Source organism: Macaca fascicularis, chromosome 8 (assembly GCF_037993035.2).
Source record: "Macaca fascicularis isolate 582-1 chromosome 8, T2T-MFA8v1.1".
NCBI classification, from domain to species: Eukaryota; Metazoa; Chordata; class Mammalia; order Primates; family Cercopithecidae; genus Macaca; species Macaca fascicularis.
In genome coordinates this window covers 70,504,765-70,524,007 of record NC_088382.1, presented here as the reverse complement: position 1 = coordinate 70,524,007, position 19,243 = coordinate 70,504,765, and the positions used below count along the sequence as shown (strand labels likewise).

Genomic DNA, 19,243 nt, shown 5'->3' with positions numbered 1-19,243 from the left:
TTACAAAATTAGTGGGAATATATCTCACTTTTGAGGATTCAAAACAGAATGTTTACTTCCAAGACATGCTATGCTAGGTAATATACAGATAGACTTTAACAAAGCTCCTATACTTAGAAAATATATAAGCTAAGGAAGAGGTGCTAATAAGACATAAGCTAAGGACATAATTAAAATACTAAGATACTGAAATGTGGCAGAGTCAATATTAAGAAACCAACTGTGATCTTCATGTTTTGCAGGCTCAGTAACATAAAAATTAAAAAAGAGATCATCCAAGAGCCATAATTATTAATCACAAACGTTAAATATTAAAATTTCTTAAAAATTACATTAATATGGTATAAAAATCACCAAAAAGGGACAGATACATTTCAATATCATAGTATTGGTTCCAAGCATGAGTAATTAGCAAGGAAAGAAATCTCCAAATCTGCCATTAGCTATAACCAACGTTTTAACATACTTCCCAGACAGTGCTCCATGAATACACATGCAGAAATAAGTATATAATTCTGCATAAATGGGAACATAAAAATTCTGCTCTACAATTTGCTTTTTATTTATTTAATAATACATCACAGACATTATTCTGTATCACAAACATCCTTGCAAATCAATAAACATAAAACTATGCCATTATTTTTGATGTCTGCATAATATTCTTTTGTGTACAGATAATTTACTAACTTGATACTTTATTGCTACAGATTTAGGTTGTTCTCCTATTTTCACTAAATAATGAATGCTAAAATGAACTTTCTGCATACATTTTTCAACTTACTATAATTTTAGGCAAATTATAAGAAATCGGATTACAGGTCAGAAGGAACACAGACTTCACACCCACAAGTTTACTACTTTGGCTTTTAACTTGCATTTATCATCTTTGGAAAGTACTCATTCAGTCATCAAAATAGTAGAAAAATAGGGGATAATTTTAGAAGGGCAAACAGTTGTGAAGACAACTCTGAAAGTAGTATATCTCTTATACCAAATCATTACTACCTAGAGTATGTTCAATCAGTATTTAGATCAGAGTCAGGGTGAAGGGAGGACACACATGGTACCCAGAAACCAAATGTTATCCTGGTAGAAAAACAACTTCTAGTTTCCCAGAGAAGAACACACTGCCCAATGTCGGAATTCCAATTCAGCATCTCCCATAACTCCCCAACTGTGATTAGAAGGGTGAGAAACAAAGGGAATTTGTCCCATGACATAAAACCTGATGAGCTTTTACTCTACATTATAATAGTTATTCCATCCCACAGGCCTGATGAATACCAAGAAACTAAAAATGATGTTTATGTTTCTCAGGCCCAGAAATACAAGAAAGCCAGAGAAAAGAGATTCAGGGGTCATGATGTATCAGACCGAAAAATGAAAAATTGACAAATTATGCCACATAAAACCATTACAGTTTTTACATATATATGCACCTACATATGCATATAGATTCATGACATATCTATGTGAATATATATATTCTTATCTGTTCTATGCCACAGGGTGGAGTCATACACAAAACCCATTAATGACATGAAAAATGAAATTAGTTGGGGGAAGAAACCAGTTACTAAGTAAGATACAGATGTTCTTTGAAATACTCCGTATTGAAAATGAATATATTGAAGCACAAAATTCTGCATGTCAGCAAGATATCAGACAGAGTAGAGGCTTTTTCATGAATCTATTGTTTCTACGTACAAATGAGACAGAGAGAGAGAAAAATTTATTTTTATTTTTCCTTCCACTGTCAGGGATGGGCTGGCTTTTAAGCACAATCCAAAACTATCTACATTGCTCATAATGTCAAATTTAACAAAAAACAACTACAGACTAGAAACAGACCAACCCATGAATGCTCCTGGTACCAAGGGTGAGCAGGTAAGGCAGGCAAGGCTAGCAAAAGCAAGCAGATGCTCCCTCTCTGGAGCTGGTATCTTGAGCAGAGGGCTAAAGATATGGAAACTGACTTCTGATCATTCCATCCGAGCAGATGAGAAGCTAACACAACTGCTCCTGCTGCAGGAGAGCTATTAACAGTTTCTGCTTCCTGACCTCCAAGATGCTTTGTTCCTGCCCAATTCCAAGACAAAGTTTCCAACTTACTGGAGGTTCCATATATAACTACAGATATTCTAGAATATTTCCTTTGCTTACCCTAGCTAGAATTGGGTTTTAGTATGTTCGTCTCTTTACTCAAATTAAGCAGATCACCTGGACCCAGTGGCTCAGTATGGCCTGTAATCCCACACTTTGAGAGGCTGAGACAGGAGGATTGCTTGAGCCCAGGAATTGGAGACTAGCCTGGGCAACATAGGGAGACCCAGTCTCCATGAAAAATTAAAAAATGAGCCAGGTATGGTGGCATGTGCCTGTGGTCCCAGCTACTTGGGAGGCTGAAGCGGGGAAGGATCACTTGAGCCTAGGAACTCCAGGCTGCAGTGAGCCATGATTGTGCCACTGCTTTCCAGCCTGGGCAACACAGTGAGACTTTGTCTCAAAAAACAAAAACAAAAACAAAAACAATTAATAAAGTAAGCAGGAAGAAGTCATGAAGCTTAAAATCTTTAAACAATGATTTTGCCTCCAAAAATACATCCAATTTTAAATAAACCTGTTAAGTGAACATCAAGAATGTTTTTAAACCAGGGATATGTCATAATACAATAGACATTTTAACTTCACTTATCAACCAGGTCAGGATGGATAAAGAAAAACAAAACAACAACAACAACAAAACACAAGAAGCAAAGAGACCAGTTAAAAGGCTATTGTATTATATTTAGGCATGAGGTTAAAAAATGGTGGTGGGAAAAAAATACACATCTCAAAAAGAAAAACTGACAACTGTTGTTGATTACTGAAAAACTATGATTTCTGTTTTCCTATCAAATGAAGCAAAAACACACTTTAATTTCAGCTTCAGAAATATAGCTCTTTCCCATTTACCTTCCCATAACTGGGTTCAATGTAGGTTTTACCCTTTAATTCTATGTGACAAATGAAAACACTGAATCCTAGTCTCTTGGAAGCCTCAGAAACAAATACAGAAACCAAAAACTTGACTTCTTTTCTGGAATATTAACATTTTTAAATCCTTTTCCTTGGATGTATACATGCTTGAGAATTCCATTTAGAAAGGTTTCCTTCTCTTTTTTTTATGTGATAAATTGTTATTCTCTATGCCTTTGAGGCCCTCTTCCCAGATCCATTTTCAATTAACAGCCAATTTGGCTGCTAGATAAATTTCTGTGAAGTCAAAGTCAAGACCTCATTTACCTGACATTGTCAGGGTGTAATGCTTATTTTCTCAGATACGTTATTCACTTACAAGCTTCCAGAATCAAATATTCTGAATAGGTACACTTTTTAATTGTCTCCAATCATTATCATCCTTGCATCATTTACTGAGCATTCATAATCAATATCTACTAGGTTGTGTGACCCTGGGCAAGTTATTAAGCCCCTTCTTTGTCTTAGTTTTCTAATCTGTAAAATGGTATTCATAATACCTACCTCATGAGTTTTTTTAAGATTAAAAGATGATTACATATGAAATAGAACAGTGTCTGGCACATAGTATTTAATATGTCAGGTATAATTATTATTATTCCATATTATGCACTAGAATGTCTAAACTACCATCCACATGACTAATGATGACAGCCCCTGTGAGAAAGGGCCATCTGTCAGAGACAGGTAGTCACTGGTACAGATATGTGCAGAGGCAGAATGTGGCTCCTTACCTAGGTAAGGCTGGGGCGTGCCCATTCAGGCCTCCTTGTAATGTCAAGGCCAGAACTTCCAGGCTGCTGGGGTAGTTCTGGAGCTCTCTCTGCAGAGAGCACAGCTAGGTATAGAGCAAACAGCCTTCCTTACCAGCATGGTAACATATGGACTCCTATCCCCTATTCCTGTTCCTGAAACCTAGACACTGCAGAAGTTGAAAATGGAAGACTTGTGGGAAGACTTGTTCAAAATGAGACTTGGGGCCTGATTTTTCCTAATTCTAGAAACAAAGGAAAACTAGATACAAAAAGCAATGTCCTCAATTTTCTATGTAAAACAAAACAGCAAACACCACACTTAATGGCAAAACCCTAGAATAATTCAAATTATACTGAGAAAAATATTACAGTTATTTTCAATTTGGAAATTATTCTAGAGACTTTGGTCAAAAATTAGAGTAACAAAATTAAGAGAAACAGATTTTGGCTTAGGAAAAAATCATAACTTACAGATAGGACTAAACAGTCTACCTAGAACATGCAAAATAATTTAACAACAGTGATGAAAAAATTTACTTACAATAGCAACAAATCTACAAAATCTCAAAACAAACTTAGAAAAGCATAAGGCCTATATGAACAAAACTGTAAAATTTTACTGAACAACATTTAAGAAAGTCTGAATAAATGAAAATATATATTATGTGTATAAACAGGTAATCAATGCTGTAAAAACATAAATTATCTCCAAATTAGCTCATAAATTGAACAAAATTCTTTTCAAATTTAAAAGCCTCACTAAAAGTCTTGCAACTTGGCAAAGTTCCATCTGGAAGAACAAATGCACAAGAATAATCAAGAAAACCTAGAAAGGAAAGAAAGAACACCAACTGGCATGAAGTACACTACAAAGTTACAACAACTACCACAGTATGATATTGCCTCATGAAATAGAAAAAAAGACGTGGGAGGCCAAGGCAGGTGGATCACAAGGTCGCGAGATCGAGACCATCCTGGCCAACATGGTGAAACCCCGCCTCTACTAAAATTACAAAAATTAGTTGGGTGTGGTGGCACGTGCCTGTAATTCCAGCTACTCGGGAGGCTGAGGCATGAGAATTACTTGAATCCAAGAGGTGGAGGTTGCAGTGAGCAGAGATCGTACCACTGCACTCCAGCCTGGCAACTAAATGAGACTCTGTCTCAAAAAAAAAAAAAAAAAAGAAAAGAAAGATGAACAAAACATATTTTGGCACCCTCAAACAGGCTTGCTTACACACAGGGATTTAACATATTACAAAGGTAATAGGACAAGAATGAATGGCTTATTTAATGGTGTGAGGCCACGAGCTATATAGGGATTAAAGAAAATGATAGCAGCCATAAAAAAGAATGAAATCGTGTCTTTTGCAGCAGCAGGGATGGAGGTGAAGGCCATTATCCTCAGTGAACTAACTCAAAAAATCAAATACTGCATGTTCTTGCTTATAAAGTAGGAGCTAAACAATGGGTACACACAGACATAAAGATGGAAATAATAAACACTGGGGACTCCAAAAAAGTGGAGTTTGGGAAGGGGGTGAAGGATGAAAAATTACCTATTGAGTACAATATTCACTATTTGGGTAATGGGTATGCCAGAAGCCCAGTACCCACCAGTACACAGTATACCCATGTAACAAACATGCGCATGCACCCCCATATCTAAAATAAAATTTATAAAAAGAAAGTGATATACATGACCACATACCAAATAGAATGCAAATTTAAAGTTACAGAAGAATATTTAAGACATTATATGTAATTTTTGCATAGAGCAAGGCTAGGAAGCCACAATAGATTTGAGTTAAAAAAAAAAAAACAAAAAACAAAAACAACTAGTTATCCCTTAATAATTCAAAGTAGCAAAAAAAAAAAAAAAAAAAAAAAAGACAAAGATATATGACAAGTAAAATCAAAGAGAAGATAAATAGTTCTTAAACATAGGAAAAATGCTCAGCCTCACTAAAAAAGAATGAAAAAGTAAAAAAAAAAAACAAAACTTTTTTGTCTCTAATTTACAAATATTAAAAACTGAATGAGCTGCAGTAGAAGGAAGGATGAGAAGGAATGGGCACTTTGATACATCAGCAGGGAGAGTGCAAATTAGAACAGCTTTGTGTGTGTGTGTTTAGGAATACATTTAAAAGCTTCAGAAGGCACTAACACACACCACTCAGTGGTTGCTGGAGGGCCAAAGTTATATAGGCAATTTAACTCTCTCCAGATTCTTACAACATTTTCACAATGATCACACTCTGAGAGGAAAATACTTCCACATTTTAAAAATCAGCTACAGAGGGCCAGGCATGGCGGCTCATGTCTGTAATCCCAGCACTTTGGGAGGCCGAGGCAGGCGGATCACGAGGTCAGAAGATCAAGACCATTCCGGCTAACACCGTGAAAACCCATCTCTACTAAAAAAAAAAAAATACAAAAAATTATCCAGGCATGGTGGTACGTGCCTGTAGCCCCAGCTACTTGAGTGGCTGAGGCAGGAGAATCGCTTGAACCTGGGAGGCGGAGGTTGCGGTGAGCCAGGATGGTGCCACTGCACTCCAGCTTGGGCGATAAAGCGAGACTCGGTCTCAAAAAAATTATTTTTCAGCTACAGAGACTTTTTGAGAGCTTAATGAGAAGTTTGAGAGGTCTTTTAAACTATTATTCTAACTTCTTGGCAATGTTGTTCTAGGCAATTCAAGTTACTAGAAAACTGAACCTCAAATAAATGAGGTGTATTTTAAAACTGATTTCCTGTGGTGAGCCTGATGGAAGCAATCACGCTTCAATTCTATTACTTTGTCCTAAAAGTATACTTTCATTTCCACCAATCATTCCTTTCTTTTTTTTTTCTCTCTTTTTTTTTGTGAGGCAGGGTCTTGCTCTGTTGCCCAGGCTGGAGTGCAGTGGTGCTATCATGGCTCACTGCAGCTATCATGGCTCACTGCAGCCTTAAACTCTTGAGCTCAAGCAATCCTCCCACCTCAGTCTACCAAGTAGCTGGGGCTACAGGTGTGTGCCACCACGCCTGACTAGTTTTTAAACTTTTTGTAGAGATGGGATCTCACTCTGTTGCCCTGGCTGGTCTCAAACATCTGGCATCAAGTGATCCTCTTGCCTCTGCCTCCTAAAGTGTTGGGATTATAGGCGTGAGCCCAGCAATCATTTCTTATAGGTTGACTGGTTTAAGGAAGTCGGGGAGATACGTAAGAAGGTGAAATCAACATATAAATGGCCTAGCCACTAGACTAACATTTGTCAAACTGTCCATTTGTAGGTAGTGAAATAAATGTAGTGGGTATTAGCAGGCTATGCATTATTTGTAAGCAACATAACTGAACAGTATAACATAAAGGAATGCAAGCATTAAGCCCTGCAATGGCAAGTACAGCTTTATGAAGTGTTCCTCCACTAAGTAGGTAGAATATTTAGCAAATATTTTTAGAGTCCCTAGTATGTACCAGGTGCAGATACAGCAATAAACAAAACAGAGAACCATCTGCTGTCATGGACCTTACTTTTTATTGGTGGGGTAAAATCTATTTACTTATATTTACTTGTATAAAACGTTAAGGAGAACAATAAATCTAGGTGGGAGGATGGGTATGAATGTGTGTATATAGGTATACAGATTAAAAGCTGGAAAAGAGAGCCATGAAAAATAACCATCAAAAAGGGAAAAATTAATGATGCCTGAAAGCAAAAAGAACTACTAAAGCAGTGTCCTTCAGTAGGCGCTGGCTAAGAACTTAAGTTTACCCACAGCAGCAAGGGAAAGGCTTAGTTTATGCGCACAATGCAGGTAGGTGGGTCAATGCAGTGGTGGAAACCTGTGAAAACCCTCTTCTACTTGCCTCTATTTTCTGAGTGAAACCGAAACCGGGTTATCAGCTGAGAGTAAAGATAGCAAAGATATCTTGTTTAAAGAGCAAGAAATTCTACAGGAATTTCTATCATTCTACAGGAAACTAAAGGGTGCATATAATGGAAATAAAAGTACAATTGTCAGGTAGTACTAAGGGTTTACTTGACGTGAGTGTCCAAGAAATTAAAATGAGACTAGTTAGTATGGCTCTGTACTTTTCTCCAGACATGTCTAGCTGTACATGTTAGGAATAGATGATTGGATTTAACCTATGGTTTAGCCACAAGACTATGATACAGCATGAGAGGGACAAGAAAACTGTGGGTATATGCAGGAATGATTAAGGAGGAAAGCAGGAACACAAGAGAGATGAGAGTGAAAAGATGGTAGAATCAATGGCATAATTTTGATGAGGTGAAAATATTGTTAGCATTAGGGACTAAAGAAAGTGAGCAGGAAGGACAGGATAGAAAGTCAAATAGTCAATGCATGAAACTAAATTCTGAAGTGGTTCCAGATACTGGTAATGATGAGTCCTGAGAGTAACTATGGGAGGGAGTAGCTGAAGCAGGGTGGAACCAAGATCACTGGGGACAGGGGGAGAAAAATAAAGCCACTGAGAGGCTAGGATGTGTGCACCAGGCAAAGAACATAAAATGTATTTCCAGCTGGGTAATCAATATTTAAAAGTCATTTCTCCAATGTTTTTTAACCTTCAGTGCCCATATGAATCACTTGGAGATCCTGTTAAAATGCAAATTATGATTCAGTAAGTTCTTTAACAAGCTCCCACACGATACTGACGCTGCTGCTGGTCCAGCGCAACAGCACACGAACCATCTTTTGAGGAGCAAGGCTCTAGTCTGAACCTTCTGAATTGTGTCCATGAAGCTATTTATAAACTGCTTCTATGATTCATTTCTTAACAATTCTCACTGAGAGAGATAGTCAAAGGTTAAAGAATATTTGTACACAGCCTTTTAAAAACTTTCATGGTCTTTTATTTTCTCTTTTCTATCATTTAATACCTTCTTAGTCACGAACCAACCTTAAATTTTTCCACCCTCATTTATTCATCCAGCAAAGGCAAGTATGCAGCAGAGTAAAGATACTGTCTTACTACTTATTTTACCAAAAATTCTAATGTTCTTTTTAAAAATATGTGACAATAACTGCTAACTTTTTTTATGTCTGAAAAATATATTGCTGTGATGGGTGTCAAAAATGTTAAGGAGGTCTTGGGCCAATGAAGGCAAAAACATGTCTTAACAATACTGCTTCTACTGGCCTGTATTTAGCTTGACTGAAGGAATGGTGGTACTGAATACCCTTTTAATGTATGTATGCAACTCTACATAAGTTGTAGTGGCAAGAAGCACCCCTTTACTCTTCCTCTTCCAGAGTTGGCTTTTACTTTAAAAAATGACTTTCAGTGAAAACAATGTAATTATCATTATCAACAACGAACATTAAGCACCTATCAGCATTCTGAGAACAGTTTTATGATCCTAAATGTTCTGTTTGCTTCAGATAATTTTTTAAAGTATCATTACCTCAAATATCCTGAAACATCTTAAATATTGAGACTCTGCAGAGTGAATGTATAGAGTACATTTATGTTCACTTTATAGGATCTAAAATAAGATTTCAACTTAAAAAAATAGTTCATGATAGCTACCATCTTCATTCTGTAATAACAGACTGTTGCTAAAGCCATGGTTGGACTATGACCCCAACAAAAAACAATCCATTTTATGAATGTGTACGGGGTGTAATTTCCCTTAACACACAGCAGGTAAAAAGATGGGACTTCCTACATACATCCTCCATAAAATTTACTTTGCCTTTTTAGGAGGACTGATCCTGATTATGAATAATGAATTTATAACGCATGAGCTACTAGGAATCCATATTGGTGCTGAGCATTATATTGAAACTGTGCCTATACAGTAGTTGTTCCTTTCCTGTTAACAATGTTTCTCCATAAGTGTGGGTATATAAATCTTACTTCCTTTAAATGGGAGCTATAGTTTGGGATATGGACAGTTGTTCAGAAAAGAACTGTAATAAGCAAATATGTCAAGCAATGGCATCCTCTGAGAAGAGAAAGACTGAGGGTATGAAAAAGTACTAAGTGTTCAGGCAGGAGCAAGCAGCAAAGACTTGATGGCACATAGTGTCTACACGTGTTAGAGAAAAGTAGGAGAGAAAGCAAGAGAGGCAGACTGAGAAGAATCATGAGCTCAGGAGTCAATGGTTTATAAACAGAGTAGAGAATTGATCATTACAGGGGACAAAAGATAAGGACATGGTGACTAGCTAGAATAGCTAGGTGTGAGGGTATTCTGGTGGTGGCTATGTATGACTACTCACCCAGATTGCTCCTACGACTACCAATTTGGAAACCATGTTGTATAAAAGTGATTCTGGGCCCATGAAGAGAGTGGACAGAACAAGAGATAAGTGGGCCTGAACCAAATTGAACCAATGAACTCTCTTGCCTAGGAAACTTAGAACTGAGTTAAAGAGAATCTCTGCTCTCCTGAATGGTATATGAACTTTGGAGCTATTGACAATGGCCATTTCCCATCATGGAGATAGGGAAATCAAAAACAATGGTCAAAAGGGAGAGAGAAAAATGAAACCGGCATGAGAAGAGAATGGGAGACAATGAGGGAAGGATGGAAGACTGCGAAACAGAATTTCCTGTGTTCCCTCCTTAAAAGCTCTGAGCTCTGGTTCCAGGCTGACCCAGCTGGCTCCCTGCCCTCATGTTGAGACATACCTGAATATTAAAATAATAAATTGCCCTTTTGTTTAAACCCATCTAGGTAAATTTTTGTCATTTACAACCAACTGTAAAAGTTAGAAAAAAAATGGTATGCCAGTCAGTGCAATCAGAAAAACAGAAACTACACTTTAAGTACATAGGGTATAGGGAATTTAATGTAGGGACTTGGTTATAGTAAACAAAGAGCCCCCAAAAACCCAAAGAAGAGATGGGGAATAAGCCCAGAGATTACAAACAGCAGGAAGCTGCTACCACCCCTAGGCTAGAAAGACAAGAGGGAAAAAGGTTATCAGAGCTCAGGAACCAGACCACTTGGGCCTGCCAGGCAGGGGGCTGGAGCCAGAGGAATGGAGAACACACAGTCAACCCAAGGAGAAAAAGATCCTTGGTTTTTCTTCTCTTTCAGCCTCCTATTTCCTGGTGCCTGCCATTAGCAAACCTAGTGTGAAGCCAGCTGGCAGTTTATACGAGTTATAGTTTCCCAAACAACTCTCGGGTCTACTCCTTTATCTCTCCCCACAAGTACAGCCTATGGCAGAGGTGTCCAATCTTCTGGCTTCTCTGGGCAACACTGGAAGAAGAATAACTGTCTTGGGCCACACATAAAATATACTAACACTGACAGGTGATGAGCCAAAAAAAAAAAAAAAGCAAAAAAATCTTATAGTGTTTTAAGAAAATATATGAATCTGTGTTGGGCCTCATTCAAAACTGTCCTGGGCTACATGCAGGTCATGGGTTGGACAAGCTTGGCCTATGTTAACTTCTGACAACAGGCTCAGGTCCATCTTCTCCACTTGGTGTGCCATACTAACTTAGAACTTTATACATAAGAGTCAAAGAAAAGGAAGAACACTGTTGTTTAGTATCCTATACTAAAAACAACTGTTTTGCTAGTTATCTTAGAACTGAGTCATGCCTAAAGTTGGCTAGTTTCAAACTTATTAAGCAAAGAGCAAATTTGCCTCTACAGGAGGTGGGGAAGAGAGTTCATTAAACAGGCCAGTGCAGTGGCTCACACCTGTAATCCCAGCACTTTGGGAGGCTGAGGCTGGCAGATTGCCTGAGCCCAGGAGTTTGAAACCAGCTTGGGCAACAAGGCAAAACCCTGACTCTACCAAAACACGAAAAATTAGCCAGGCGTGGTAGCGCATGCCTGTAGTCCTAGCTACCTGGGAGGTTGAGGTGGGAACATCACTGGAGCCAGGGATCTGGGGGCTGCAGTGAGCTGTGATTGCATCACTGCACTCCAGCCTAGTCTACAAAATGAGACCCTGTCTCAAAAAATAAAACAAAATGTTACAGTTATTAGGACCAGCATGAGTTACCTGTTTCACCCATCATTATTGTATACACTTAAAACTATCAAAATTAAAATAGAATATGGATAGTCTTAATGACAGTAGTTGCTAACAAAAGATTTCAATATATCCACAAAGTATTATACCTGTAGCTTAGTTGAAAACTATTAGTTAATAATGTTATTCATGAGCTCTATCTTTGATTTGGTATTTTAAAAACACACAGAACATAAGGATCAACATGCTATAAATGGTAAATTAATAATGTCAACAGAAAATGAGCAGTCAGTAGCTAAAAAGATTCATTAAGCAGTTCGTTGTAAAGAATGACTAGATTTCCAATGATCTGTTTCTTCATATTTGACTAATTTACAGTTAATGGGCTACAGCCACAAAAGAATAATCCAGCTAGATTCTTCAGCTTTCAGAATATAATTTTTAAACAAATAAAAATCCTAAATAGTAAGATTACCTAAAGTTTTTAGCTTTTCACTCATCTTAACTTTTTCCTTTGCATATTAATAAAATGGAAAATCATTATTTTAAATAATAACAGCTAATATTTGTTGACTATTTCTTACCAGTAACTATTTCATTTACTCTTTATAACTGAGGAAAATACAAAATGCCTAGTGGTACTTTTTCTCAGTTGATAATTATAGGAAAGTCTAAAGCACTTTCACATTGCCAGGCACTTTAATGCTTTACATTTACTAACTCACTGCTCACAGTAACTTCATGTGATTGGTACTACTACTATTCTCATTGAACAGAAAGAGAAACTGAGACATGAAACAGGGAAGTGACTTGCATAGCAAGTTAGTAGCAGAGACTTGATTCAACTTCCAGCAAGCTGAGTCAAAGTTTCTGCTCTTACCTTGCTTGGATACTGTCTCTTAATTGTTTCATCGTTAATTACAATTGAAATCTTAAAAACTACTGTCTTTCAGCATGCTAACCAGTTCTACAAAGCTGGGTAATATTTATTTTTACTACACATATTTTTAAAAAGTCACAGAGACAAAACTGCATAACAACAAATCCAGTTTCACAGATTTTAGCATCATCACTAGTAGACTGGACCTTCTAGCATTTTCCATTTAAACTACCCAAAACTTTTAATGCTTCTCATCCCTTTTATAAAACTTACCAATAGTAAGGTCATGCACTGGCTGAAACCTCTTGTCTGTAAACTGTAGCAATAAGCATGATTTACCAACACCTGAAAGTTAAACAAAAAATAAATAAGAGACAAAATTCACAGAAATTAAGACACTTTACAAAAAGGATATGGAAAAGAGGCAGCCAGGGCTTCTGGTGTATTGTGAATAATCTACCATGATTTCCTCAGTACTCTAATTTCTTGCAAAATAAGAAGACTAATGATTTAGGTGGAAGCTATAAACCAATCTAAAGTACATTTTCTTTCTTACAGTCTAAAGTTCATTTCTTACAATCTAAAGTACATTTCTTTCTTATACATTCAATATTTCAATGTGAAAGATAAATGTGGCAGCTAAACTCGTAGACGACAACTAACCAGGTCCTCCTGGTAGCCTCTACTACGGTAGTGTTTTTGTGCACTTTTGTTCTTTGTGTAACAGTGAAAATATTTAAAGCATAGTAATAGTTCATTTTATCATACTCCCCTATGAACAAATAAATAAGCTAGCAATAAGTGTCTGAGATCTACTTTTCTGGGAAAAGTTCCTTGCTCTGTTTTCTCGCTAATTCATTTCACGAGCAAATGGAATCTGAATTGCATTCTTTCACTCTATTAAAATTGACCCCAGTAAGGTCATGAATATAACTTCCACATTTCTAAATTCAAAGGAAAATTTTCTATATTCATCCTACTTGTCCTCTAAGGAAAACTGGATACTGAATACCATACCCCCTTCTTACTCATTTTCAAGTCCTCTAAGAAACACTTTCCTCATCCTCATGCTAGACAAAGGCTGCTTAATTGATAGCATCCTGCACTTCTACAAAATACTAAAAGCAGTCACCATTCATTCATTCATTCATTCACTCACCCACTTACTCAAAGTCTTTACTGAAAGCTAAGTATCACTACACTAGGACTTTAAAATACAGTAATGTAGAAAACCAACATGGTTCCTGTGTATGGAGTTACAGTCTAGTTACAGGTAGAGAAATTAAACAAAATGAATACCGAAATAATATACTGTATATGAATAATTTGAAATAATTATAATGACTGATCTGAAAGAGAATAAAGTGCTATGAGAAAGGGTAACAAACTTAGTGCAGTGGCTCAAGCCTGTAATCCCAGCATTTTGGGAGGCCAAGGTAGGCCTTAAGCCCAGGAGTTCAAGACCAGCCTGGGCAACAGAGGGAGACAGTCTTTTAAAACAAAAAAAGACCAAAAAAAAAAAAAAAAAAAAAAAAAAAAGATGGGTGTGGTGGTGCACATGTGTAGTTTCAGTTACTTGAGAGGCTGAAGTGGGAGGATAGTCTGAGACCAGGAGTTGAAGGCTGCTATGATCACACCACTGCCCTCCAGGGTAGGTAACAGAGTGAGACTCTGTCTCAAAAAACAAACAAATGATACTTAATTTAGACAAAAGGAATGAAGAAAATCTTTTTTTTTTTTTGGAGATGGAGTTTTGCTCTTTCACCCAGGCTGGAATGCAGTGGCATGATCTCAGCTCACTGCAACCTCTGCCTCCCAAGTTCAAGCAATTCTCCTGCCTCAGCCTCCCAAGTAGCTGGCATTACAGGCACACACCCCCAAGCCTGATTAACTTTTGTTATCTTTAGTAGAGACAGGTTTCACTATGTTGGTCAGGCTGGTCTCAAACTCCTGACCTCAGGTGATCCATCCCCCTTGGCGTCCCAAAGTGCTGGGATTACAGGTGTGAGCCACCATGCCTGGCTGGGATAGAGAAACCTTTCTGAAGAAATGACAGTGAAAAGAAACTGGAATTTCAAAACATGTGATCTTTAGTTTTCTTCTCTGTTGTATTACACAAGGCCCAAAGTCAAACTCATTTTATCCAATTTTTAACTCTTTTGAACAGACTTTCAGGTGTAGGACAGAAGACAAAAGAACAGTTTTTTTTAAGTTAAAAGAGTTAGTTATCAAGTACACCAAAAGAATTTACTCTATATCCAAAACCTAGCATGAAAGAATTATTATCTTTTAAAAGATGTGAAAGTTCAAAATAGGTGAGCAATTACTTAACATCCCCAATTTTTTCATGTGGTATAGAAAAAATATATATAGTTAGAAATCACAAGTTTTCTTGAGGGACTTCAAGAATCATCTAAGAGTTTGGTAATCATTTAAGTGATAGAAGAACCAGAAAACCCTTTCCCACCTCACAAGAGAATATGTATCACTCTAGTAATACTAATCTTATTCTGACTAAGTGCTGGTTAAATACAGAAAATGCTTATTTCTTTGGTTCCTCATTTTCAGGATTCCATATTCCAGCTCAGGCTGGCCACAAACTCTTGACCTCAAGAGATCCTACCACCTTAGACTCTCAAGGAGCTGGGACTATAGGTTATGTGTCACTACACCTACACCTAAGTTTCTGTGTTCTTAAAAAATTTTTTTAAAATTTTAATTGACACATAATTGTACTTATTTATGAGACAGTGATATTTCCATACATGTATACAATGTGTAATGATCGATCAGGGTAATCAGAGTATCTGTTCACCTCAAACATTCATCATTTTTTTATGTACGTTGGTAACATTCAAAAATCCTCTCTTACAGCTATTTGAAAATATACAAGAAGTTATTAATCATAGTCACCCTATAGTACTATAGAACAGGAGAACTTATTCCTGCTATAATTTTGTACCTGTTAACCTAACCACTCCCTATCCTCACCTTTCCCCTACCCTTCCCAGCCTCTAATACCCACAATTCTACTTTCTGCCTTTATGAGCTCAACTTTTTAAGCTATTACTTATTGTGGATATGAGAACATGCAGTATTTACTTTTCTATACCTGACTTATTTCACTTTACATAATGTCCTCCAGTCTCATCCATGTTGCCACAAATGACAGGATTTCATCCTTTTTTATGACGAATAGTATTCCATCGCGTATATTTACCACATTTTCATTATCCATTCATCTACTGGTGGACACTTAGGTTGATTCTACATCTTGGCTATTGTGAATAGTGCTGCAACAAACATGGGAGTGCAGATATTAACACTACTTTGATATAATGATTTATATTCCTTCGGATAAATACCCAGTAGTGGGATTACTGGATCATATGGTAGTTTTATTTTTAGTTCTTGGAGGAATCTTGATAGTTTCTCTTAGCAACTATAATTTAAATTCCCACCAGCAACATATAAGAATTATCTTTTCTCTGAATCCTCACCAGCATGTTATTTTTTGTCTTTTTGATAATAGCCAGTCTAACTAAGATGAGATGTTATCTCACTGTGGTTTTGGTTTGCATTTCCCTGATGATTAGTGATGCTGAGCATTTTTCATATACTTGATGGCCATTTGTGTGCCTTCTTTTGAGAAATGTCCATTCAGATCCTTCCCTCATTTTTAAATCATTTTTGTTTTTACTGTTGAGTTCCTTGTATATGCTAGATATGAATCCCTTGTAAGACAGTTTGCAAATATTTTATCCCATTCTAAAAGTTGTGTTTTCATTCTATTGTTTCCTTTGCTGTGAAGGAGTTTAGTTTGATATAATCCCATTGGTCTCTTTTTGCTTTTGTTGCCTTTTTGTTTGCTTCTTGTGCTTTTGAAGTCTTATCCATAATATCTTTGCCTGGATCAGTGTCCCGAAGCATTTTCCCAGCATTTTCTTCTAGTAGTTTTATAGTTTTGGGTCTAGTTTTGAAAGACCAAAGTATTTCACCCATTTTGAGCTGATTTTTGTATATGGTGAGAGACAGGGGTCTAATTTATTCCTGCACATGGCTATCTAGTTTTCCCAGCACAATTTATTGAAGATAAATATATTCGTGCCCATAAACTATATGTATATAATGTATCAGCCTACAACCTCCTTGAAAATAATCTCTTCTGGCTTTGTCAGGCTACAACTATCTCTTTGATGTCTTAATTCTATGACAACCAACTCCTCTTCTTCCACGTAACCCTGAAAATACTGGAGGTCTTCCTTAAGCCTCTGCACTCTACCTTTTGTTGTCACTTCAGAGCACGAATCCAGACCCGTGGCCTCAACCTATGTTCTTTTTCTTTTTTTTATTTTGAGATGGAGTCTCGTTCTGTTGCCCAGCCTGGAGTGCAGTGGCGCCATCTCAGGTCACTGCAACCTCCGCCTTCCGGGTTCAAGCAATTCTCCTGCCTCAACCTCCTGAGTAGCTGGGACTACCGGCGCACGCCGCCATGCCCAGCTAATTTTTTGTATTTTAGTAGAAACGGGGTTTCATCATGTTGCCAGGCTGGTCCTCAACCTACTTCTATAAATTAGTCAGTGATTATCAAATCCACCACCTTAACTTCACTCCAATTATTTCCAACTGCCTACTAAACATTTACACTTCAATACCTTCAGCTGCAAAACTCAGACTTCTGGAACCGATTTCATTCTTTTTCATTCTCTTATTCATCATCCTCCCAATCAACCTGTGATTCACCCTACCCATGACAGAAGAGACCAAAACACAGCTTCTCCTTCAGTATTTCCTAATCTCTGGAATTGTTTCCCAATGGATCATACTTAAAAGAAACTTGGAATCATCCTTAATTATTCCTCTTCTTTCATCATCCAGCTCTAGTGGTTCATCCATCTCATCAATTCTCTCTGAAAGTCTTCATAAATTCCATGCTCTACCCTCCTCTGAATCATCAGTGCTCTAGTTCTGGCTCTCACTAAGAACCAGATCTTTCTTCCTTCAGCCTTTCTAATCTATTTTGTAAATCACTGTGAAAATGTTTGCTAAAATGCAGATACAGTTAACTCACTCTCATGTTATGCTGACTAAAATATAAAAATTCAAGATCTTCAAAATAGTACACAAAGTCCTTTTTGAGCTGAAAATTATTACTCTAAGAGATTAATACTAAGACAACACAGTCCAAAGACTCTATAGTTAGCAACAACAAACCATCTCTTGTCCCCTGAAATGATATCATATTTTTTTGCTGGTACCTTTTACAAAGGAACTTTTCACTTCCTGGCAAATTTAAATTCATGCTTTAAGACTTAACTCAAAGTTTTATGTGTCCTCTTTGGTAGAACATTCTTGTTCCAAAGATTCTACCAATCCCCAAGCAGAACTAATGGTTTAGCCCCGACAATCATATACGCCAATGAATCAATCAATTTCAGCCTTGGGTTCCCATAATACTATATACATGCCTCAAAACCCTGATTAGAATTCCAGCTCTGTCACTTATTAGCTGTAACATAGGGTACTTGACCTTTCTGAGCCTCAGAATTCTTGTCTATAAAATGGAGGAAATCTCTACCCTCAATGAACTGTTGTAAGAAGCAAATGCAATATATAGATATAAAAGGGACCCTTGTACAGTACTGGTAACCTGAGTGTGTCCTGTTTATAACAATTGTTTGAGCTATACACTTAGGATACATGCATTTTTCTGTGTGCCTAATATACTTCAATAAAAATGACAACAACAAAATGACGGTCTTTTTGATGCATCAATTTGGCTAGGCCCTACCCTAGTTATGCAGTCAAACACTAATCCAGGTGTTGCTGTGAAGGCATCATACATGTAATAAAAATCCATAATCGGCTGACTTTAAGTGCGACGGGGGCTTCCCAGAGAGAAGAAATAATTCCACCCGTGGACAGCAACTTTAGCCATACCTGTGGGTTACAGCCTGTCCTGAGGATTTCAGACTTGTTTGTCTAGCCCCCACAATCACATAAACCAAATAAACCAATCAATTTCAATTTCAACTCCCATCTCTATCTATCTAATCACATGCACACATATATCCTACTGGTTCTGCTTCTCCAGTTGGACATCGACTTTTTTTCACTTTTTCTTTTTTCAACCCCTATCTTTATTATCCCAGATACTGAATCTTACAAACAACCGTCACCACTCAAAAAGCACAGTGTGTAGAACAGAAAGCCCTCAAATAAAGCTATTATTTTTATTAATTGTATCATGCTTTATAGGCTCTCCTATAACAGAACGTGACCCCCCAAGTCACATAGTATATGAGCTCTATTAGGACAGAAATCACTTGCAAGAGTGTGTTCCTAGCACACAGCAGGTACAAAGCAAGCCTCTATCTGTCCTCATACCTTTTTTACTAGAAAACTTGTCTAAGTTGTTGACTGATAACAGAGAGAAAATTTGCACATACAGCTAATTCTGAATTTTCCTTACTACCTCTAGAAGATGGGAGGGGTTTAACCAACTGTGTAACTTTCCATATATCATTTCATCTTTTTGGACATAATTTTACTATACGTACAGAGAATCAGAGAATTGAGCCAGACAATCATCAAGTTTCTTTCTAACTCTACTAATTGGCCCTGATGATTTAT

The 19,243-nt window shown here is 37.1% G+C and overlaps 1 protein-coding gene across 3 annotated transcripts in view; it reads right to left on the bottom strand.

The window, feature by feature from the left end:
• The window catches only part of RAB2A (RAB2A, member RAS oncogene family), a 103,551-nt gene that overhangs the window by 50,078 nt on the left and 34,230 nt on the right, over window positions 1-19,243 (bottom strand). For all 3 annotated transcript variants that reach the window (XR_012416441.1, XM_045398305.2, XM_065519255.1), the window contains exon 2: window positions 12,884-12,955. Coding sequence is in view for 2 of the 3 variants with exons in the window: in XM_045398305.2 (XP_045254240.1) it covers window positions 12,884-12,955 (72 nt within the window). In the remaining variant the exon portion in view is untranslated. The remainder of the gene's footprint in view (window positions 1-12,883; window positions 12,956-19,243) is intronic.